The sequence below is a fragment of the Protomyctophum parallelum genome (assembly GCF_964188405.1).
Source record: "Protomyctophum parallelum genome assembly, chromosome: 10".
Lineage (NCBI taxonomy): Eukaryota > Metazoa > Chordata > Actinopteri > Myctophiformes > Myctophidae > Protomyctophum > Protomyctophum parallelum.
In genome coordinates this window covers 13,846,101-13,870,004 of record NC_139704.1, presented here as the reverse complement: position 1 = coordinate 13,870,004, position 23,904 = coordinate 13,846,101, and the positions used below count along the sequence as shown (strand labels likewise).

The 23,904-nt window shown below is 41.0% G+C and overlaps 2 protein-coding genes across 2 annotated transcripts; both read left to right on the top strand.

Annotated features, from left to right (window-relative positions):
• Positions 1-81: 81 nt before the first annotated feature.
• Positions 82-15,446, top strand: adam8a (ADAM metallopeptidase domain 8a; the record flags this gene model as incomplete). The annotated part of the gene is made up of 25 exons (XM_083774895.1): positions 82-139; positions 1,078-1,184; positions 1,417-1,490; positions 1,611-1,689; positions 4,039-4,115; positions 4,362-4,560; positions 4,717-4,794; positions 4,949-5,017; positions 5,335-5,504; positions 5,702-5,783; positions 5,880-6,022; positions 6,484-6,661; positions 6,768-6,857; positions 7,922-8,117; positions 8,701-8,782; positions 8,905-9,085; positions 9,996-10,082; positions 10,195-10,279; positions 10,798-10,912; positions 11,050-11,242; positions 11,580-11,891; positions 12,708-12,764; positions 12,931-12,981; positions 13,554-13,625; positions 14,382-15,446. The coding sequence occupies 25 exons, from the start codon at positions 82-84 to the stop codon at positions 14,424-14,426; spliced, it is 2,880 nt and encodes a 959-aa protein (XP_083631021.1). The 3' UTR covers positions 14,427-15,446.
• A 368-nt stretch (positions 15,447-15,814) lies between these two features.
• Positions 15,815-20,632, top strand: spef1 (sperm flagellar 1; the record flags this gene model as incomplete). Its single annotated transcript, XM_083774894.1, has 6 exons — positions 15,815-15,923; positions 16,413-16,524; positions 17,500-17,636; positions 19,617-19,704; positions 19,918-20,014; positions 20,519-20,632. 6 exons carry the CDS (start codon positions 15,815-15,817, stop codon positions 20,630-20,632), a joined length of 657 nt encoding a protein of 218 aa, XP_083631020.1.
• Positions 20,633-23,904: the final 3,272 nt, after the last annotated feature.

The following is a 23,904-nucleotide window of genomic DNA, read 5'->3' as shown; positions in this document are numbered from 1 at the left end:
TCATTATTGTTAAATTGTTAAATTGCTTTGGCTAAAAAAACAGCTGCTGGTGACAAAGCAGAATCTGTGAACACTGGCAAAATGAGCCCTCCTGCATCCAAAAAGAATGTGGTCAATCCTGATGACTTTATGTCACAAAGTAGACTGTCGTGGCGGCTGGCCCATTCTTTATTTCTCATGGTTGTGCGTACTGGCAACGATTCCATGTGGGATCGTCAACAACCGGGTTGTCACACACAACACCACACGCCAACAGGATTAAACCATACATTCCGAGCGCATAACCCAAAAGTCTGCATATAAATTAGTTTGACTGATCTTATCTGACTCTGTGCACAATACATCAGGTATGGACTTATTCTGAGCTTCTTTGAGCTCTGCGCTTCAGTCATTTGACCAGCAGATGACGACAAAGGCCAATTGAGCCTTTGCACTAAAGATGGTGGAGAAACACTTTTTGTGTTTCAAACTTTAAATGCCATGTAAACAAACGAGTGATGATTCATTAACTCAGACAAGTTTGAAAGAGTCAAAGATAAATTCATTATAATTATTGAAAGTGTATAACTGTATTTTATACACACTGTATATTGTATAGCCACTGCAAGTCTATAAAAACAGAAAATACGTTAATAGGCCTACAATAAATAACTAATAGACGTAATCAAATAAATATTAGAATTAACTTTTGGCTTACAACGATTTTCTAAGTAATGCTGACGCATTACTTAGAAAATCGTTTCCCATCAAATTCTAACTTCTCATGACTCAGTCCAATATGCTAATTTCCAGGATATTGCTCAGTGAGAGGAGGGAGGCGGAGTGCTCTGGGCCCTTGGTATTTCCCTGAGACAGCAAGCATTAAAGCAAGGCATTCATTCACAATGAGGTCGCGAACCGTTACAGATCACATTCACAGCAGCATGTTTTATTCTGGGTATTTTATTTGTCTCTATATTGCCTTTTTGGGTGAGTAGGCTAGTTTCTTTTTTTCTTTTTAGTTCTTTATTTATTCATTAGTTTATTTGTTTTTCTTTCTTTCTTTCTTTCTTTTACATGAAATATCTTAACTTCCAGGAGTAACTGTGAGTAGTCTGAAGAAACTACCTCATGTGCTGGAATATGAAATTGTAACACCTCAGAAACTTGGGAATATAACTGAAGATAGTTTTTCTTCAAACCAGGTAAAATCTTTTTATTTCTCTTGTTTTTCTTTTCATTATATGTTTCTCATTTTGTTGTTTTCATTACTGCGTGTTTACATTAGTGTGTGTGTGTGTGTGTGTGTGTGTGTGTGTGTGTGTGTGTGTGTGTGTGTGTGTGTGTGTGTGTGTGTGTGTGTGTGTGTGTGTGTGTGTGTGTGTGTGTGTGTGTGTGCGCTTGCGTGCGTGCGCGTGCGCCCGCGCGTGTGTGTAGACATACCCCAACATAATCCGGTACTCTCTAACAATAGCAGGACAAAACTACACTCTTCACCTGGAAAAGAATAGGTGAGATGACTTTTAACATCACAGGAAACAAGAACTGACTGGCAAAAGACCACCTTAACATGGGCTTCAGTCTATTCTGCATGTACAGGACACTGTCTTGATCACATTTTATTCTTTCAGAAATCTTGTTGGGGGAAGCTATTCTGTGACACATTATTCAAAGGATGGCACCAAAGTCACAAGTACTTCCTATAATAAGGTAATGTTCTTTAATCTTTACATTGAGTCGTTTTAACACATTTTTAACAGTTAATGTAGAGCATGCATAAAGCATATAGCGCATGCATAAAGTGAATGGGAAATCGAGTGGCAAAGTGAGTTTAATGTCGTTTAACGTTGTTTAATACAATCAGATAGGACTTTTCTGTTTGGATGTATGGGCTATCAAGGCCAGAAAAGTAGTTTTTTGCCACTCAGTAGGCGTTCCCGCATAACTTCTGGGTATGATGATGTGACGAGCATACCCTCTATACTACCACTGTACTGAGAATGGCATGAATACTACATCAAAACTATACTGTACTTTGTTTGTAACACACTACATCGTTCTAATCTAACCTAAGATAGAATATTACGATAAATAACAATCATGTGTTCACCGCCTCCATCAAAAACAAAGAAATGGGCAAGAAATGTATTTAAAAGAACAGAAAAAGGTCACTCTTCAGGCTGTTTCAAGGTTCAACCTGCTGATTAGAAAGTCTTTAGTGCCCCATAGAATTCAGACCCTGAAACCTAAAGGGCAGCTCATGGGCTTGGCAGCATAAAGAAAATACTCTGTTCAGAGGATATCCTGTGCCATCTACCCTTTGGGTTACAGCGTTTAGTGACGCTTGTTTTTTTATGCCAGTCTTAGGCAGGGCCTCGTGCCGCGTGGTCTTCCTCGATTCTACAAATGTCTTCTAAACAGTTTTCTGAAAAACGGATGGTGCTACTGTATATCAGTGGTGCTCAAACTTTTTCACATCACGGACCACCCAAATTATGTATTTGGCCGCAGACCCCCATGTCAAAATATTTTTCCAAGGACCCCCAGAAGCAAAGATCTGAGTTAAATAGGTTTGCTTTAAGAATACATATTTTCAAAGATTTGCATAATTTGTCATGATTTTTCAAAAATAGCAGATCCGCTTGTATATCTGCTCTTTTTAATCTAAAGGACACAGGATGCTTTCCCCCACCCCTCCTCCATTGAATTCAATGGACAGGTGGTGCCCTCTTTTTTTACAGTTATTTTGTAACAAGTTACATTCTACGTGATACGCTTTTCACAACTGTCAAACACAACAAGATTGAATCTAATCTAATCTAATAGGGCCTTTACTGTTCCTAATATATGTAAACGACGATGACATCAGCTTGTGACTGCAACTTGTTCCTGTTCGAGATCACTCAGCACTGCTGGTCTCAGACAGGAACTGCAGGTTAAGGCCCTCAGCTCTGAACTCGGTAGAATCTGCACCTGGCTCGCTGATAACTATATATCTTACACCTGGGAAAAACCGAATCCATTCTTTTTGGATCAAATAGTAATCTCAGCAAGGCAGATGGCTTCTTGGTTAGAGTGGGTGACAATATTATCACACGAAAAGATGAAATTACCTACCTAGGTTCCATCCTGGAGGCAAATATTTCCGGTGATAAAATGGCCACCAACATAATCAAAAAAGTAAAACAAAGAGCAAGATTCCTATACAGGATCTCCTCACTGGTCAACAAAAACACCTTGAACACCCTAACAGTAGCCCTCGTACAAGGTTACTCATGTACCTGTCTAAATACTTCCTTAATGTCAATTAAGTCCACACCCACAACACCAGAAGGAGTTCAACAAACCATGTGCAACCCAGGCACAAAACAAGGGACAAATTTATTTTCGCTCCTATGCCACAAAAATGTGGAAAGCCCTACCAACAGTCTTTAAGACATGCAAATCCCTTGACTCCTTCAAAACCGCTCTCAAAGGGCACCTACGGACGGCTGCAATTTGAAACTGACCCCCGTAAAATCTGAATCCCCCCCCACCACCACTTTTTCCCCTCACTTTATACAGTTAATAGTTTTTGTATTGAGTTGTGCTTAGTTGAAATGTACTGTAATTCTGCAAACTGTTAATAAATACTTCAATCAATCAAAAGACTTCAATGTCACACAGGATCAATGATGTTAAGGTGGCCTCTGGCCTCTGCTGATCAATTGTTTTGAAAAACCCTTAAATACTTGAACCCTTAGTGTCCCTCTTCTGGTCATGTCATAATAGACGAACGTTCTGAAAAAATTACACTTGTGTGAAGTGAGAGGCGCTCTTATCATCATATATCACATTCCATGCTCAGCCAATCAAATCATCGCTATGGGGTACACACAAACACACAATAGTCGATCTACAAGCTCACAACGTGTCAGGTCTTGACACCATTGAGAGCTTGTAGATCAGCCAATAAATATGTCATATAGATGGAGACAATGAGGGTCCACGCATAGATAGGATGGGGTCTCCGGTCAATGAAGTATATACGGTTAAATGGTTAATTTCATGTTGTTTCAGGGTCACTGCTTCTACCATGGACACATTCTGGAAGTGGAAGAGTCTTCAGCCAGTATAGGACTGTGCTCAGGAGTAAAGTAAGGGGAACAGGCAGATAAGACTATGGCTTCTCTGACTGAAAAATACATTTATCACTGGATTTTCTGGACAGCAAGCGAAAGAAAGAAACTGTGACATGAATGATCGTATTATTATATTGTGTATTGTATTTTTTTTTATTGTTTTTATTCCATTAAGAGCTGCATGATCATTTTTTCAAGTTTTGTCAAGGGGAGATGTTTTATGAAAAATGAAATAGAACAAATTATCTTTTCCTCCCATAGGGGGTTTGTACAGCTTCATGACCAGGTGTACCTCGTTGAACCTCTTACCAGTACTGAACCAGGACATCAGACTGGTTTTCATGCTGTTTACAACTACAAGCACCTACGGAAGAAGAGAAGCTCCTGTTCTAATGGAAACACAACCACATTCTTTGATCATGTGTCCAGCGCCTCTGGACTGTTCCAACTCAGTGGCCTGGTAAACAAACACACACACACACACACACACACACACACACACACACACACACACACACACACACACACACACACACACACACACACACACACACACACACACACACACACACACACACACACATTTATAATCATATCTAACGTCTTCAATATTCAGAAGAGCGGAGCCCAGACCAAAACCCAAACTGGAAAACCACGGATAGTGGAGATGGTCCTGGTGGTTGACAACACAGAGGTATGCTATAATGAACAACTAATGAATCACGATGTATGACGATTAGAATGTCAATACTATGTCACTAATCACCCTCACTCTCACTAATATTTGTGTTTTTACATTTCTCAATTGTACATGCTTTTACTGATCAAAATCTATTCTTTACTTCCAGTATAAGAAGTTTGACAGCAGGAAGTCAGTAGAGGCCAGAATGCTTGAAGTAGCCAACCATGTGGACAAGGTATCTTGCTATTCTGATTAGCTTATTCAAATGAACCTTCTGCTTCTGTGAAGGTTTCGCTGAGAAAGGGAAAACAAATCTGCTGATGAACCTGCAGTTCTGTCTTGAATGAGGAACATGAGCAAGACTAATGGTCACATTTTATTTATTACTCACTAACAGAAGTACATTTCAAATCTGCAGCATTTTCAGTGGTGCCCAGCAGATTAGATCACCAACATTGTGATGACCATAAAAATGAAATGAATTTCTGACTAGACTGTATTATAACTGTGAGGTTAGCGTGCATTAACAGCTTCTGTTGCCTACGGTTTCAGTTCTATCGGCCTGTGAATGTTCGTGTGATGTTGGTTGGCTTGGAGATGTGGTCCTATCGAGATCAGATAGAGGTCAGCACCGATCCTGAGGTTTCCCTCGTGCGCTTCCTTGAGTGGCGACAGAAGAGCTTGCTTCCACGGACCAAGCATGACAATGCACAGTTTGTCACGTAAGAGACAGCTACACTGAGTGTTAATTTAACTCTGAGAGTGTACAAATGTAACCAAATGGACCTTTATGGGTTCACTTGGTCACATGTTGTACACTACACTAACAGTGAGGATTTTACTGTGGTCACTGGTTCAAGATGTATTTGTGTAGCTGTTACAACATGTGTTGAACTTGAATTCATTCCCCTTGGTTCAGAGGCGTGGATTTTGAGGGTTCAACAGTCGGCTTGGCCAACACTAACGCCATGTGCACCGCCAACTCTGGAGCTGTCAATGAGGTGAGCATGCTTTATGTTTCCTGTGTAACAATGCGTAATTCACTGGACGTGAAAGAGGAAAACATATTCCATTCTATCTCTCTATGTACCCTGCAGGACCGTAGCTCAGACCCTATCGGAGTTGCATCGACCATCGCTCACGAGATGGGTCACAACCTAGGCTTGTCTCATGACACTGAACACTGTACCTGTGGCTCCTCAACGTCAGCCAAAGGCTGCATCATGGCCGAGAGTGTTGGGTAAGCTCGACTTTGAACTTGAACCCCAAGTTGTGGCAGGAGTAGTGTTCCTGTCCAAGATTGCGGAGGCTAGTGGTTTGAATTTCCCGCCGTGCCTCTGCTTGCCCGAGTGTCCATATGAACATGATTATCCGTGTTCGCAGGAGGAAACACAGAAAATCTCTGATCTCTGCACTAGTACAGTAACTCAGGTTGGTCAGGGAGGCACTTAGAATAGTGTGTTCCTCCGCTATGTTATGTCCTCCTGGTGCAACGCCTCAATGTCATGTAAAAACGGCCTCATGGTTGTCTGTGCTCTCCCTAGCCTAGGACCAACTTACTAGAGTATGACTAGTAGTGACAAAGGGACTTGAATACATAGGGGATTGGGAATTGGTGTAAGGGCTAAGATTAAGATACTACATATCACTGTAATGCGTTAAAATCCACAGTGACGCTAACATCCCTCTGTCTATGTCTAGAATCTCGTATCCCCATATGTTCAGTAGCTGCAGTCAGCAGCAGCTTGGACGATTTTTGGATGAGGTGAACCCTTCCTGTTTGTTGGATACTCCCTCTACAAGTCGTATCTATGGAGGAGCAGTGTGTGGAAATGCATACCTGGAGCCCGGAGAGGAATGTGACTGTGGCACTTTACAGGTTTAATATTAAGATCAGTAGAATAAAGCACACAGAGACAGGCATGCACAGTCATATACTGTACACTTATACACAGTACAAATTAACCTCCTTCTCTCTTTCTCAGGAATGCAAGAATCCATGTTGTAATGCCACTACTTGCAAACTCAAAGAAGGGACCCAGTGTGCAGAGGGAGAATGTTGTCACAACTGCCAGGTAACACTCACACACGTACAAGCAAACATGTACAGTACATGGGTGCACACACATATACACACTGTATGCAGCCCAACCTAGTCAATATGTGTCAGGTCACTGTATGACAGGAATATGGCCAATCAGTAAAGGTTCTTAGTGGGGTGAAATTTGGGATCCCAGGATTAGTGTTTGCATTTAATCTAAAATTAATTGTATTCATATTTCCCTGTTCTCATTCAAATGTCATTTTATTTCCCCCTCCTGAAAAGTCTGGTTTTAGCAACAAACAAGGGAACTGGCATGCTCAACTCAAAAGTATGATGTAACAATTCACAGCAGCAGATTTTCAGTATTTTCAATTTGTGGGTGGATGTGAGCTAGGTGCTTTTGAATTTGAGCTTGGGTCCATTGATAGGCTTTTTGACATTACTGTTTCATCTCTAAAGAACAACTCTGCCTCTTGGGAAATAACACTTAACTGAATGTGTGATGTCACAATGAAGCGATCGGCTATTGCATGCACGCACACGTTAAACCGTTACAACATCATAATATATGAGTCATGATTCTCATATCAATTCCACAAAAATATTAGAAATCAACTCAGGAAATGATTCACTTCTGAGGTTACATGATCAGACATCTGTGTTCTCTAAGTACTTCTTTTAATGAAGTGACTTCATAAAAGAATTAATTATTTTTTACATTTAATATTAAATATTTTGGCCCAGGCCGTAGCGTAACGGTCTGGGCACCGGACTGGTAATCCAGTCGCAGTGTGCCGCGGGTTCGACTCCCGGACCCGACACGGCCTTTACTGCATGTCATCCCCCCATCTCTCTCCCGTTTCCTGTCAGCCTACTGTCTGTCCCTTCAAAAAATCAATAAAAGGCGTAAGCCGCAAAAAAATATCTTAAAAAAAATATATATATTAAATATTTTTGTTAACCATCTATCATTGCCCTTTCAAGTGGTGAAAGATTATAATATTTTCTTATTTTCTGGATCTACGTCTAAACTCTTGATTATAGTACACTACTTGGATGGTTTTGTATAAAACTTCCTTTCTTTACTTTTTATAGTTAAAGCCAACAGGCACCATTTGTAGGCCAAGGTCAGGGGACTGCGACCTGACAGAATACTGCACAGGTTTCTCTGCCTTCTGCCACGCTGATGTCTATGCGCAGAATGGCCTGCCCTGCAACTATGGACGTGGATACTGCTATAATGGACAGTGTCCTTCACATAAACAACACTGCAAAAGACTCTGGGGACCAGGTAAAACAGCAATATCACACAGCAATGGTGTAGGTCCGTAGGACATGATACACAAATCTGGTTCAGTCAGACAACTCAAGGAGGATGTAATATATATATTTATTGATGTAAGATAATCAATGCAATATATTTATTATGGTTTGGCGATGTATTGGATCAGCTTTTTAGGTACTCAGGTCAAGCGCATCAGTCCCGACCATAGGGACTCTGAATCCCCCGTACCTAAACAGTAGATCCAAAACGACAGGTGGTAGCTGGGGTGGAGGTGGGTGAGCACTTTGTATACAGCAGCACGCAGTATACAAAAAGGCAGCAGCAAGCAAGCAAGCAAGCAGGAGGATGAATGCAAAACCTTCGGTTAAAGTAGCCGGTATGAGAGATTGGGTGAGCGTGTGATTGGCTGAGTGAATCATGTGGATGAGAGCCTGATGCTGCGGTGGCCCAATTAACGGCCGGCGCGCTGACTGAGGTTCCCTGACTGAACTTGCTCCGCGCATGTCTACAACAGGCGCAAATGCTCATTTGTTTCTGACTCATCAGTTTGATTATATTATATAAAAACCTCTAACTGACTCTGGTTCAGATGCTGAGGTCGCTGCAGATGCCTGCTTCAACAAGGAAAAGAAATGCAAAAAGACACTGTTTGGACAGCGGTGTTCAGACCGGTATGTATATGTAATCATTCCCAACTTCCAGTTCATCTCAAAGCCAGTAGCATAACAAGGTATTCTAGTGTGTAGTGTGTATTGCTTGTTGACACTATCCTGTGGGGGTTCTGTGGTGGCAGGGATCTGAAGTGTGGGAAACTGTTTTGCTCGGGCGGTTGGGAGTTCCCTGTCACATCCAGGAAGTCCTTTGTCACGCTATCAAATGGTGTGACATGCAACGAGGCTACCATGGACACTAAAGACAACTACCCATCAGATCTGGGAATGGTCCCGACTGGCACCAAGTGTGGCCTTAATATGGTATGAAAACCACCCATGTTGCTACCGATTATCTAATTGTATTAGTTCATATTCGTGCATGCATTCTGCCATACTGTATGGCTGCTATGGCAGTGTTGATTTTGTCGACTAAATCTTATGACAAAAAATATTCAGCGACTATCTTTCACTGACGAAAACAAAATAAAAACTAAGCTTTGATGACTAAAACACTAAATATACTGACAATCAATCATGTGAATTTGAACTTGCTAGGGTCCATTGATAGGCTGACATCACCATTTCCTATAGTTTGATCAGAAATAACAACTCTTCCTCTTACACTTTGTGATGTCACATCATATGAGTCATGATTCTAAGTATCACTTCCACAAAAGTAGGCCTACTAGAAATCAACTCAGGACTTGAGATTGCATCATGATCATCTGTGTTCTCTTAACACAGACTAAACCTATGATGAAACATTTTCGTCAACTATTTTCCACTGACAAAAACTAAATAAAAACTAAGCTTTGATGACTAAAACTAAATATACTGACAATTTTGTCAACAAATTAAAACTAGACAAAAATGTTGGAGAGCGACTAGTGGAGAAGAGATCCAGTAGAACTAAAAGACAAGTAATTTTATGTTTGGTTGCGCTCTAAAAATAACCGATATATAAGCTCACAACTCGTTGCAGCACGATGCGTTGTGAGCTTGTAGATCTGCTATTTTCAGCATGCAACCATCAAGGCCTGCATTTTAGTCAACTAAATCAACTGTAGATTTAGTCGATTAAACTCTTGTGATATTTAGTCGACTAAAACTAGACTAAGACTAAAACATTTCAGGTGACTAAGACTAACACTAAATGGAATTTTATCCAAAAGACTGACTAAAACTAAATAAAGATTTGCTGTCAAAATCACTGCTGTAATGGGTCTCTCAGGTTTGTTACAATCAACGATGTGAACACACGAACAACATCAAGACGTATGGAACAGAGGACTGCGCTGCTAAATGCAACAACAACGGGGTGAGTGAGACATGTCTAACCCAATCATGAATTTGTCAATTCAACTATTTATTTTCATAGTACAATAACAAATAATTGACTATACAGTTAACCGGTCTGTGGTCTCTAACAGGTCTGTAACCATGAGAGGCAGTGCCACTGTAACCCTGGCTGGGCTCCACCCTTCTGTAACGTGGAGCTCTCAGAGATGCCCACAGGTACTGCTGCGTGTGTGTGTGCGCGTGTGTGTGTGTGTGTGTGTGTGTGTGTGTGTGTGTGTGTGTGTGTGTGTTTACAAACTCTGTGTCTGTTCCCCTGTGCTCTGAGGAGTTAATCTAGAGTTAAAGCTGGAGGGAGATGTCCTCTTGGTCTCTAGAACAACTGTACTCTGTTCTGATTAGCACGTGTGTGTGTGTGTGTGTGTGTGTGTGTGTGTGTGTGTGTGTGTGTGTGTGTGTGTGTGTGTGTGTGTGTGTGTGTGTGTGTTACAAACTCTGTGTCTGTTCCCCTGTGCTCTGAGGAGTTAATCTAGAGTTAAAGCTGGAGGGAGATGTCCTCTTGGTCTCTAGAACAACTGTACTCTGTTCTGATTAGCACGTGTGTGTGTGTGTGTGTGTGTGTGTGTGTGTGTGTGTGTGTGTGTGTGTGTGTGTGTGTGTGTGTGTGTGTGTGTGTGTGTGTGTGTGTGTGTGTGTGTGTGTGTGTGTGTGTGTGTCTGTGCGTCACTCACACACAGGACCAGATTTTGCTCTTGTTACTGGCATAGCATCTGCAGTAGCCTTCCTTCTGCTGCTAGTTGTGGTCATTGGAGGTGTAATATGCTGCAGGAAAAGGAGACAGTGTCCAAAGAGGTAAAACCAGACAGCGTTCATTTCCTTCAGTCATGGTGATCACATTCTCTCACAACTATAGGCCATGCCAAAACGAAAAGCCTTTCTTTCCCCGCAGTCCGTCTTTGATCAGAGCCTCTGTGTTTGTTTCTCAACAGGTATCTCCACTCAAGCACAGGACAGTCAAACCCACTATTTTGTTCAGGCAGTGCTCGGGGCAGCCCTCGCCTTGAGAGCTCACATATCAGTCAACCCACATTTGTGGAGTCTTCAACCACTCAAGTCTGTAGACCTCTGCTTTCTGCACTTCCACTATCTAGAACTACAGTACCCAGCAGACCTGCTCCACAAGTGAGATTCCCGTTTGTTTTGATATGACTGATCATCATCATTCTGTATCCTTCCATCATGTTGCATTCTGTGCGTGCATTAATATTTACAGCCTGAAATTTTGAATTTGTTCTTAACCACTTGCCTATTATGTTGAGACACATTTTTAGCTTGTAGATCTGCTATATTCGTAAATCCGTTGTAAATCCATTTCACTAAGACTAAAGGCTTTAATCGGTCAGAATAAATTATGGAAATTATAACTATTATTCGTCTCAACTGCTGATGAAGATACAAACCCTTGTGACATAAGCCTTTCCGTGCTGTTTAACTCTTCTCTGACTCCATTCCTCACCAGCGACCTGGTAAAGGACCAGGTGTACCTCGTCCTCCACCCGTTAAGGGTCCAGGTGTACCTCATCCTCCACCCGTTAAGGGTCCAGGTGTACCTCATCCTCCACCCGTTAAGGGTCCAGGTGTACCTCATCCTCCACCCGTTAAGGGTCCAGGTGTACCTCATCCTCCACCTGGGAAAGGACCAGGTGTACCTCATCCTCCACCTGGTAAAGGACCAGGTGTACCTCATCCTCCACCTGGTAAAGGACCAGGTGTTTCTCACCAGCCACCCGTTAAGGGACCAGGTGGACCTCTGCCATCAAAGACTGAACCGGTAATACAGCATGTGCGCACGCGCACACACACACACACACACACAAACACACACACACACACACACACACACACACACACGGTATCCTGTCTATCCCAGTGTTTCTCAAATGTGTGTTACGTGTTCCCGTAGTGGAACAGTGGGGGGTGGGAAATTGAATAATTTATTTACTGTTTTGTTTAAAGATAAAACATTGACAAACTGTTTATGAACCTGCTGAAGTGTTAAACCATATTAAATAACAAATGTGACTATAGCACAACTGTTATTGAATAGAAATCAATATGCAATACTGGCTTTATTGTGTGGAGTTTGCATGTTCTAAAAAGACAATTGACACTGGGTGAAAAACATGGTTACAAAAATCGTGGGAATAAAGAAAACTGGCCTAAAGCGTTATTCATAGTCTGGATTTTCGGTGGTGAGGTGACCACCGAACTACAACATGACGTCACGAGCCGCGGTGAAGAGCAAACCACCGCCACCGCCCCAGCCCTTCCCTCTGTTTTTACTCACCACCGCTCAACATTATTTCAGCTCCGGTGGTCACCTCACCACCTCCACCACTGAAAATCCAGATTATGAATGAGCCTTTACTGAAATGTTAAGGTCACAGAGTTCAAATAAATCTTCTCAGGAGGTACTAATAATTGCAACATTTGTAATGTATATTCTTTTAAAGGTACGTTATCATTCATTCATAGCAGCTTTTTGGGGGTTCTGAAGCCAAAAAGGTTTGAGAACCACTGCTCTAACCTTACTGTGTCTCTCTTTTAATGTCTAAACCCAATGATTTGTACACATGTGTTCCTGCAGACTGGAAGGTCTCCTAAGCAACCAACTGTTGTCCAAAGTAAAGTTGCATCTTTTGAGGTGAGATAAATTGAACCTCATACTGTATCTGTAATAGAACCTCATACAGTGTTTACAGATGTTTAGTTTTTTAGCTTAGATACATTTACAAATATGAAATATAGATTAACTAGTTTTCAAAATGATTAATACATATATTTTAAAATGTATTTTTTATGTTTTATAGGCCAAGCCACTAGCTCCATCCAGACCTCTGCCACTACTTGGAACAAAGCTGGTAAAATAAATTAAGATTTCTCTTCAACGCACGCACGCACGCACACACAAACACAAACACACAAACACATGCACACACACACACACACACACACACACACACACACACATACACCAGAGGCGGACTTATCATTGGGCTAGGGTGGGCTACAGCCTGGGGGCCCCCAACAGGGGGGGCCCTAAAAAAAGGAGATTTGTGTTTAGTTATTGTACATTTAGTATTATGGTTAAAACTTCTGCTACAGTGACGCTGTGTTGTGGCAACTTGTGGGGTAGCTGTGGAAACCCCTGCCAATGTCGCTGTGCATGGCAGCCTGCATTCAGCGACGACTAGTCTGTCTGTCTGTCTGCCTGCCTGCCTTTCTCTTTTGGGGGGGCTGGGTACCCAAAAATTACAGCGAAATTAGAACAAAATACGCCAATTTCTTTCCCAGGGGGGCCCTGAAATTTTGTCTAGCCCGGGTAAATCCGGCCCTGACACACACACACTGACACACACACACACACACACACACCTATTCGCTGAATATTTTTACAATATATATTTGATGAATACTATTGATATTTTGTCAGATCAAACCAAAGCCACCAGTGCCACCAGTAAAGCCTTGTGGGATATCATCTCCATGGAAACAAACTCAACAGGTGTGTATTGCAAGCGGCTCAGACTTCTTGAGGTGTGTCTGACAGCAGCCAGTCCTGCCGTATGTAATGCAATGTCTCATATGAGATTTCAATGTGTTCAATATTAAACGTACTCCCTGCTTGATACAGAGGAGGCAACATACCAGAGGTCTCAATAAGACTCACAGTTGGCATTTAAACATTCTTAACATAATTCAGGGAATTTAGATATTTAGAAGGGGGGAAAATAACACTGTGGTTTTGGACACAGTCCCAACAGTAATGCAAAAGGAATGACTCCTGTGTTTAGGAGGATAAGGGTTATTATGTGCACCAGGCCTGCACAAAACTCTTTCGACCGTGTGTGTGTGTGTGTGTGTGTGTGTGTGTGTGTGTGTGTGTGTGTGTGTGTGTGTGTGTGTGTGCGTGTGCGTGTGCGTGTGCGTGTGCGTGTGCGTGTGCGCGTGCGCGTGCGTGTGCGTGTGCGTGTGTGTGTGTGTGCACGCTTAATTGTGCATGTGTATAACTGTATGTAATGTGTTTTGTTTAACTGTATGTAATGTGTTTTATTTTCGTTTTATTTTTAGTTTTGTCATTATTATTTTTGTTCTGTATTTATTGTCAAATCATTTTGTGATAAGTTTTTGTTTGTATTTGTGCTGTCATGGGGATGTGGGGGGGGGAAATATATGTAAATTGTTCTGAAAATACTTCTTTGTACTTTAAAGAAAAAAAAGAAAAAAAAAAAAAATTGTGCATGTGTTTGCGGTTTTCCAGCCTGCAGGGAAGGCTGCCCTTCAGCCCCCCAGCAAGCCCAGATGACTGTAGGAGGGAGGCACCAGAACCAACCAGTTCTCTAAGAGAGGAGATACAGTTTTACTGCCACTATAGAAGTGGATTGACGGAATTCAACCAGTGGGTGTTGATGAGCCCTTTGCAGCGACATTGTTCTGTGTTGACCAGACCTGAACAGCAGAACTGCTGACTGAGGGACAGTGGTGGACAGTGACTAAGTACATTATTTTACTTGAGTACCGTACTTTTTTTTCTTTCTTTCTTTTTGTTGCTACATTTCAAATGGAAGTATTGTGCTTTTGACTCCACTTGGAAGAGCCTCTTGGGACCCAGACTTATGAATGAACTAGGCCTACTTTCAAATAGCACATCTACAGTACAAGCTCACAGCACATAGCGACTTCTGATTTGTTTTTTATGGAAATGTTCATATTAAAAGAAATGTACTTTGAAATTTGTATGTTTGTATACTTTTAGTATTTAAGTATACAGTATACTTTGTCCATGGAGGAAATGTATGAAACAGCCTCAGTTTTTGTGAGTCAATTATCTCTCTTGAAAATGGTATATTCATTTCAGATATTTATTATTTCTCTTTAAATGACAACTGGCGATGCCAAGATTATTTTGATGAACCTTTTGTTTTTGTCTTTTAAGGGAAAGATCTTCCTGCTTTTATCTTGGGATGAGGGATTAGTAAGCACTTGCACTGACAATTTATGCTGTGATTATTTTTACTAACTGATATTGCAGTATATTTCCTGTATTATGTGGTACAGCTTTCCAAGAAGAACAGCAGAGATTAAGAGATTTTTATTTAAAAAAATCTGGCATGCACTTTACAGGAAATGATGTGTGGCTTTTGGATTGCCTTCAAAGTTCAAACCATTTGGGAATTACTATGCTTGACCTACTGTGATTATTTTTTGCATACAATTATTTTCCAATGAATGTTGATAATCTGAGTATTTGACTGTAGATCTTTGATATATTGTATTAAATGAATGTTTGTCATGATGTAACCTTCCAGAATCCATATCAAATTACCATAATGGCCATATACTTTAAGCAACAGATTGTTTTCTTTTGTATGCTTACAAGACAATTAACTTGAAAAGTTGAGAATTATTTATTGAGGCTTTATTGTCTGGCAGCAATAAAACACAATTTTCACAAATTTATGTTTATTGTCATATTACCTGCAAAGTGCAAACCCCATTGTCAAGGCAATTTTGCCTGATCTGTCCCTTCATGAGTTGCCATAGTTGTAAACTGGTTACATAGCAACGGAGCAAACAACCTGCTCGTAAGCTAGCTAGCTAGCGAGCACTTGTCAACCCCCAACAGGTTGGATCAGGGTTGGAAGTTGGATCCGTTCAAACTGTACGCCTATACCCGATGTGACGTTGCGAAAAATGGACCAAGAATTAAGTGAAGAGAAATTGCAGGATTTGTACGCATGGATAGATACTATACCATTGTCCCGTCCAAAAAGACACATCACAAGAGACTTCAGCGACGGGGGTACGTTAATTGGCCAGTAGTGGAGGATGCTGTTTGTAGTTTGACGCCCGGTCGTCATTTTACAACACTTGGAAAGTGGGCTATAGTCTTTTTTTTTTTTACTTATAAGTAAAAGTATCAATAATAGGCTACTAGAAATACTCTGCTAAGTAGGCCTATGCTAAAAGTCCTGTATTCAAAATGTATTTGTAGGCTAAGGCATCAAAATATACTAAAGTACCACAAGTAGAAAGTAGGCTACTCATTATGCAGAATGTCCAATTTCACACATTTTAAATGTAGGCATATAGCCTAAAATTATTTAGCAAATAGCAGATCTACAAGCTCACAATAGTAGTAGCCTTGTAGATTGGCTATTTTCAATAGAAGTTCAAATATGTTTTGTAATACATACAAAAGTATAGTAGGCCTAAGCTAAAGTTTTCAAAAAAAGAAATCCGACAACCATCTATTGAATTGACCCTACAATGTCTGTTGACCCGTTTCTAGTAATGGCTGCAGAACTTGTTAAGCACTTCTTCCCTAAGTTGGTTGAGCTGCACAACTACAGTCCTGCAAACTCTACACAGCAGAAGCTGAGTAACTGGGACATTCTCAACAGGTATGTGTCTTTATGAATCTGCTGTGGCATGATGTCGGTAACTTCCAGTGGATTGTCATTTGGTTATTGAATGTAAACTAGTCTTAGGCTTGGCTCAGGGAAGAGGACACTCCCTGCCATGCATAGTCCGCTATGGCACCGTTGGAGGTGCGAAAAAAGAAAGCAGGAAGACCATCCTTCTGTATGAAATAATAGTCAATATAAGCTGTTATACAGGAGGTACAATTTAGTCTTATATTCAAGTTCTAAGGACCCCCAGAGGGGGTCTCAAGCTAAATGACTAAATCAATTTAACTACTTTGACACTATTATTATACTATTATACTGTTTTAGAAAACAATGACAAATGTGCAATAATAAATGTGCAAAACAATGACAAATGTGCAAAAAATGTATTGGGGGTCCCTGGAAAAAAATCTTCTCAGAGGGGGGTCCGTGGCCAAATATAAATTAATTTGGGGGTCCTCGACATGACAAGGTTTGAGCACCACATACTGCTCTGAGTAGTGCTATAGGCCTCAGCAATGGGCTGTGAGAACTGATTTAAACACACCCACTCATCGTCTCCCTGGACACGGTCCTGGAATATAGCCAGCTATAGATTTATGTATTGCATTGCCACTGTAAACAGCTTGTGTCCCATGATAGTACGATATTGCACATCTGCATATTGCATATCTGAAGAAAGAAAAACTTAAATAAAAAGTGAAGACTTTTATTGAGGATTTTGATTGATGGTTTACCCTGCACTTATTAATTCCCACATTTGATCTGTGTCATTTTATTTTTAGCATTATTTTCTATTCTCTTAACCACTTTAATCCCTGTTCTGGCAATGGTATTAGATTTTCAAATTCACAAAATTCGCAAATAAATAGCACATTTACAAACTCACACGTTGCATCTGTCTAACTGAATGGGCTGACTCCACTGTTTTGTTGATTGCAAACAACTTTACTTGTGTGCTCTGTGAAGGAAGGTGTTCGCCAAGCTTAACTTTCATGTGACCGAAGACACAGTGAAGAAAATAGTTTTGAGCTCCGCAGGAGCCATAGAGCCAGTACTGTGCAACCTCCGTGAGAAGATAGACAAGAAGCTGGACAACACTGGAGGCAATGTACTACTGTGTGTGTGCAAAAAATATACTACTTGCTCATGCGGGACATGAAGGGTAAACATAAACAAAAAAATCCCTTTTGATTACAGGATCTAGAGTATTACAGCACCAGGAATGAGGGAAAACATCCTACCGGTACAGTAAAATATTATTTTTACTATTGCTTTATAATCTTGCCTACATTTGTCTTTGCAGATACTTGGTTTGCAGGTAGATTTTTACAGGGCCATGTCTGACCGTGCTTCTTGACATATAGAACCGGTGAAACATTCCTCAGGGGTAACAGGACCAATGAAAAAGGGAAATCAGAGTGATTGCTTAATATAGGACTGCTGATTCGACAATGACTCGGACGTGACTACACTCTGTGTGGTGCTTATACCCTAGGTGTTAGTGTCATGTGTGGAATGCATTAGCTGACACACTTGAAGTCGTTAACACAAAGCCATGCAATCCCAAGGTCTGAAACTTTTCTTTTGCTGCAGCAGCGGAGGTAAGAGTAATATTAGAATTTATTTTTTAATAGCTCCAATTGTTCCTCTCAGCTGACACAAACAAAGTCAGCATGATGGCATTGCCTCGAGGTATTGAAGTGAGAGGGGGCTGGTGACTGCATGCTGCCTGTGAAAGCAACAAGAGCTGTTGCTCCATTTGTCAATTTAACCCACTAAATTCTGTCACTCGGAAATGAAATCTTTGTCTTCTGAAGAGGCCGTTTCCTGCCTTCTCTGTTTGGCCCAATGCCAACAGCTTGGGTTCGAGGCTTTGGTCTGCAACACATGGTTTACTTTGAGTTCATACATTCATACTAACAGACTTCACTAACACACGCATGCACATGCACGCACGCACACACACACACACACACACACACACACACACACACACACACACACACACACACACACACACACACACACACACACACACACACACACACACACACACACACACACACACACACACACACACACACATTACACACACACACTACACACACACACACACACACACACACACACACACACACACACACACACAACTAAATGCAGCACATTGTGAGCTTATAGCTGTTCACAGTGTGAAACACCAGCGAACAACTACTTAAATCAGGCATAACTCTACCCTAAAGCTAAAAGTAATAAAATGCCTATAAATCCGACCTGAAAACAACCATTTATCATGTGAGGAGCATGACTTTCTTAAATTGGACTATACTTGAGGGGAGATTTGGCCATCGGAGGTACAATAATACAAGTACACACACACACACACACACACACACACACACGCACGCGTGCGCACACACACACACACACACACACACACACACACACACACACACACACACACACACATCATACATGTACTGGATGTTTAACAGCATCAGATAGGGCAGGCAGGCAGACAATGCGTAGACAGGACCTTTAGGGAGGGAACCAAGATACGTTTCCCACACCTCATCTCCTGTCCCTCTGACCTCAACCCAGTGCCCTTTCTTTCCTCTTTGTCCTCTGCCGTCTACACCCTCAACACTCACCACCACCCACACACAGTCACCGAGAGAGTTCAGGTCCACATATCAACCCCTAACATCACCAGATGGTCTTTATCAGTGGCACTGACTGAGCTCAGCGCTGCTAGACTTCAAAGCCTTCCACAGTGTCTGGTGGTTATGTTAGCTCACTTATGGCTGCTTATCACATGTATCTATCTGACCCCGTGACCTCTTTGTGTTTATAAAATAAAAGCTAATAGAGTAGATAGATACCTGCGGGTCACGTTCACATGGCAGACATTTTGCTCTTACTTCATACTCGGGTTAGGATTTCCCACACACACACCATCCATGTGAATATGATCAGTGAAGCCATGGACAGACACTCCCAATAAGAAACAAACAACATGGAGAACTAACAGTGGGACCACATTAGTTGAGTTGTGATGACCGAGGTGTTCTTCTGTCTTAACCCAGAACCACGTCGGGTTGAGGCCCTGATTCAGCCTCAGCTGAGAGGAGGTATAGAGATGAGAAAAGACAAAACAATAACAGAAAAAAGCAGGTACGTATTAGTCAAACAATGCTATGAATTGAAATTGTGGCTGTGTGGGTATTAAATAACTACTTATGTCATGTTGACATGTGAGCTTGTGAATCTGCTATTTTCGCTATATTCACATACTACAGTATAATCACCTAATGTATAAATAATGCCATGCCTAAAATAGGGTCAGCTGGTTGGTTAAACAAAAATGTTTCTGTGGTTACTGTACAGGTCCGCCGTACAGATTACGTTGGAGATGGAACCCGCTGTGCGTCAAATGCTGCAGGACAAGGAGCAGGCTCTCATGGCTTTACAGGAGACTGTGGAGGTACTATAGACTCTCACTGCACTTCTAAAATCTAAAGGTCAGACAGGAAATATACGCAGCTCACAGCCATGACATCTGCAGACACAAACCTATTCCTGTGTCCTGTACAGGATGTGTAACGCACACACACACCTGCAATGCTGCTGTGTGTGTGTGTGTGTGTGTGTGTGTGTGTGTGTGTGTGTGTGTGATCTGTGAGTCATAGCCTGTGTCAGCAGTGGTCAGTCAGTGAGTCAATGAATGAGTCCTGACCACAGTTATTTTATTTTAACCACTTAATCGCTCTATGCTTATTGAAACAGACTTTAATGCCCTTTTTTCATTAATGAACATAAGGTTCAGGTAATAGCATAATAGCTCACAATATGGCAACCCATTCGGTATTAAAGAAAAGTCAAAAGATATATATTGTATTTGCCTCTGGGGGCACCACCTCCTTTTTTGTGTAGAGACAGTAACTCAGTTTGGCTCCTCCCCTTTCTGTGTGCGTGTGCGTGCTTGTAGATCCTACAGATAAAGGTGAACAGGTTAGAGCACCTGGTGCAGCTAAAAGACATGCGCATTGAAGACCTGACACGACATCTGGAGACGTACAAGACCAGAGCTAAACTGCCCTAACACGCACGCATGCACGTACACACACACACACACACACACACACACACACACACACACACACACACACACACACACACACACACACACACGCACACACACACACACACACACACACACACACACACACACACACACACACACACACACACACACACACACACACACACACACACACACACACACACACACACACACACACACACACACACACACATTGGTATTACTATATTTAACATCAAGTTTTTGGTGCGCAACTACATACCGGTATACTGTAAATCAGCAATAACCTCATCACTAACTCCTAAACCTAACCTCTAAATGCCTAACTCTAAAAAAGATTTAACCAATAATAACAACCATTTATCTTGTGAGGACAAGGAAATCTGTCCTCACCAATTTACTTGTGGGGACTCAACTCAGTGGCCTGGTAAACACATACACACACACACACACACACACACACACACACACACACACACACACACACACACACACACACACACACACACACACACAGTCACACACACACACACACACACACACACACACACACACACACACACACACACACACACACACACACACACACACACACACACACACACACACACACACACGTTGTTGTTCTGAGACAAAGTGCAATAAACACATTTTCATGAAAAGGACCTCAGTATATCAAGACAAAAGAAGATTTCCCTGAAAGATATGTTGAACTCTCGCTCTGCCAAAATGAATCACAGCATCTGAATAACTCACCAGCAGAATTATTATTCTCTCGCCCTATTTCAGCATTGTCTAGGTTTCGAAAAACGTATTTATTTGGTGAAACAGTAGAATTTGGCTAATATGACCATCACTAAATATTTAGGTCATTCACAGCAGAGAGATGCTATGAATGAAATACGCTGATTTACTGCTGCAGAACATTTTCATAATATAAAATGTGCTTGGATTCTAAGATGCTTTGATTTGAGGTGAAATGTACTCGGTGAACTGTATCACCAACAATTGTGCAATAGTTGTATACAGTACATTGTAATAGAATATATTTTTTCCTCCTCCATCTGACCTTTTGGTTGGCTGCTCAATATGAATGTATACTGATTACTTTATCAAAAATAGTCGATCTTAAGCTCACGTGTCATGATTGTTTGTTTTTTCTGCGAATTTGACACTTTAATTCATAGTTGTTTATACATGAGGGGGTCTGTAACTATATTTCATAGCACGCGTTAATGTACATCAACTGGTGCCTTCAAGCAGCCTTTGACCTCCGACCTTGAAGAATAAATACATTAAATGCACTAAACACAACAGTGGCTTTGACAACTTTCACTGCGTAAATTATAAAGCTAGCAGGAAGTTAAACACATGAATCCTTACGTCCCTATTCTAGGTATCTCCTATAGATGAACATTCTCCAACAATGACACATCTACTAGGCAACGATGAGCTTGTAGTTTGGTTATTTTTGGATGTAGATTTGATGTAGATGAGAAAAATGGAGGGGGCAAAGTACAGACACCTGGGGGACGCCGGTCAAGAAAACGCTGTACTTTGTTGACCGGGGTCCCCCAGGGCTTTTTACTAGATCCACTTGTATTTCCCTCTCTACACCAAATCTCTTTGCCGGGTTGTGAGCTTGTATATCTGCTCATTTTGCCTCAGAATAGGGACACTAGTGTTCATATGGTTAAGTGGTGAGATATGAAGCCAATTAGCAGTAACTGTATAGTGAAAGAATAAATGCAGACATGTAGGTTCTAAAAGTGTCACTTTCATTTCCCTTTGTTTCTTAAAATTATTTATTTTAGTTTTCTGTCCTCTACTGACATGCTGATGGGTGGGAATCATGAATGACAAACATTTGTTATTCATTTTCCACTCGCAGACGTTTAGAGCTGCCTCGGTATTGAGGTGGTATAACTGGCAAATGATCTGTTAACATTGAGACCTCCTTGAGTCAGTGGCTAAAACACATGTTCTGTGTTTAACCAGCAGACAGACTGTCTGGCTTCTCTGACTGAACATAATAAAGCATTATAAACACATAATCCTATCTGGTGTGTACAGACATATACAGTATAGGTACAGCAGCCTCACTCTAAGTATTTCCAATTTTCAGTAGGTTTACTTCTACTCTACTACATTTCAGAGGCAAATATTGTACTTTTAGGCCATTATTTGAAAGCTTTAGTTACTAGTTACTTTGTAGATTTTGATTATTATTACAAAACATACATTAACCGCTTCATTTCGGCCATTTGAAAATAGCCGATCTACAAGCTCACAATGTGTCAGTGCCACGATGTGACGCATTGTTAGCTTGTACTGTAGATCTGCTATTTAAAAAATATTTTTATACATTTGAAAACTAGAAATAGGACATTGTTCATGAGTACTTTTACTTTTGGTACATTTTGATGCCAATACTATTGTACTTTTACTCAAGTACATTTTAAATTCCGGACTTTTACTAACAGAGTAGTTATTGCAGTATTGATACTTTTACTGAAGTAAACACTTTGAGTACTTTTTCCACCACTGCTCACCAGGAGATCGCATGGATTCTCATGAGTTTGTGTCTTCTTTGCTCTGCTGTTTTAATTGCAGTCATCTCAGTGTAAGGCTGATAAAAGTTCCAGAAACATGTCTGTCTTTGTCTTCCTTCTTAAACCCTGCAGGGTTCCTGATATGGACCAACGGGGTGTTGGTATGTGTGTAGATGTTCTGATTGATATAAAACAGACATTGCACTGTTGCCTTCTCTTCCCTGCTGACTAATTTGCTGTCAGAAAGAGTTTTTTTCCCCTGAGGCTGTCAGAGCTGTGAACAAGCTTAGGACAAAGAACATAAAACAAAAACATCAAACTGTAAAGATCACATTAGTTGCACAATATATCCCTAAACTTATTTTATTTTTTACTTTTTAAAATAGTTCAAATATCTGATCTACAAGCTCACAATGTGTAGATGTAGATCGGCTAGTTGAACTATTTTTAAATAAATGTCAAAATAGTAAATAATAGTAAATAAGTTTAGGACTAGGAGTAAGGGATAAGGGTGGCGCAAGATGGAGCCCTACTGTATAAGCTTAACTGATGCATGCATGTACTGTATGCCTTCCTCATATTTGATAAATCGTGATTCTAAATAGACGTACCTGCCTTAAAGCGGTTTTATCATACCTACTGTTCTTACTAGTAGTCTTTGAGGAACATGTTCACTCGGACACGTCACACTTCGTTGCTTGTATGTGGCATGACAAATGA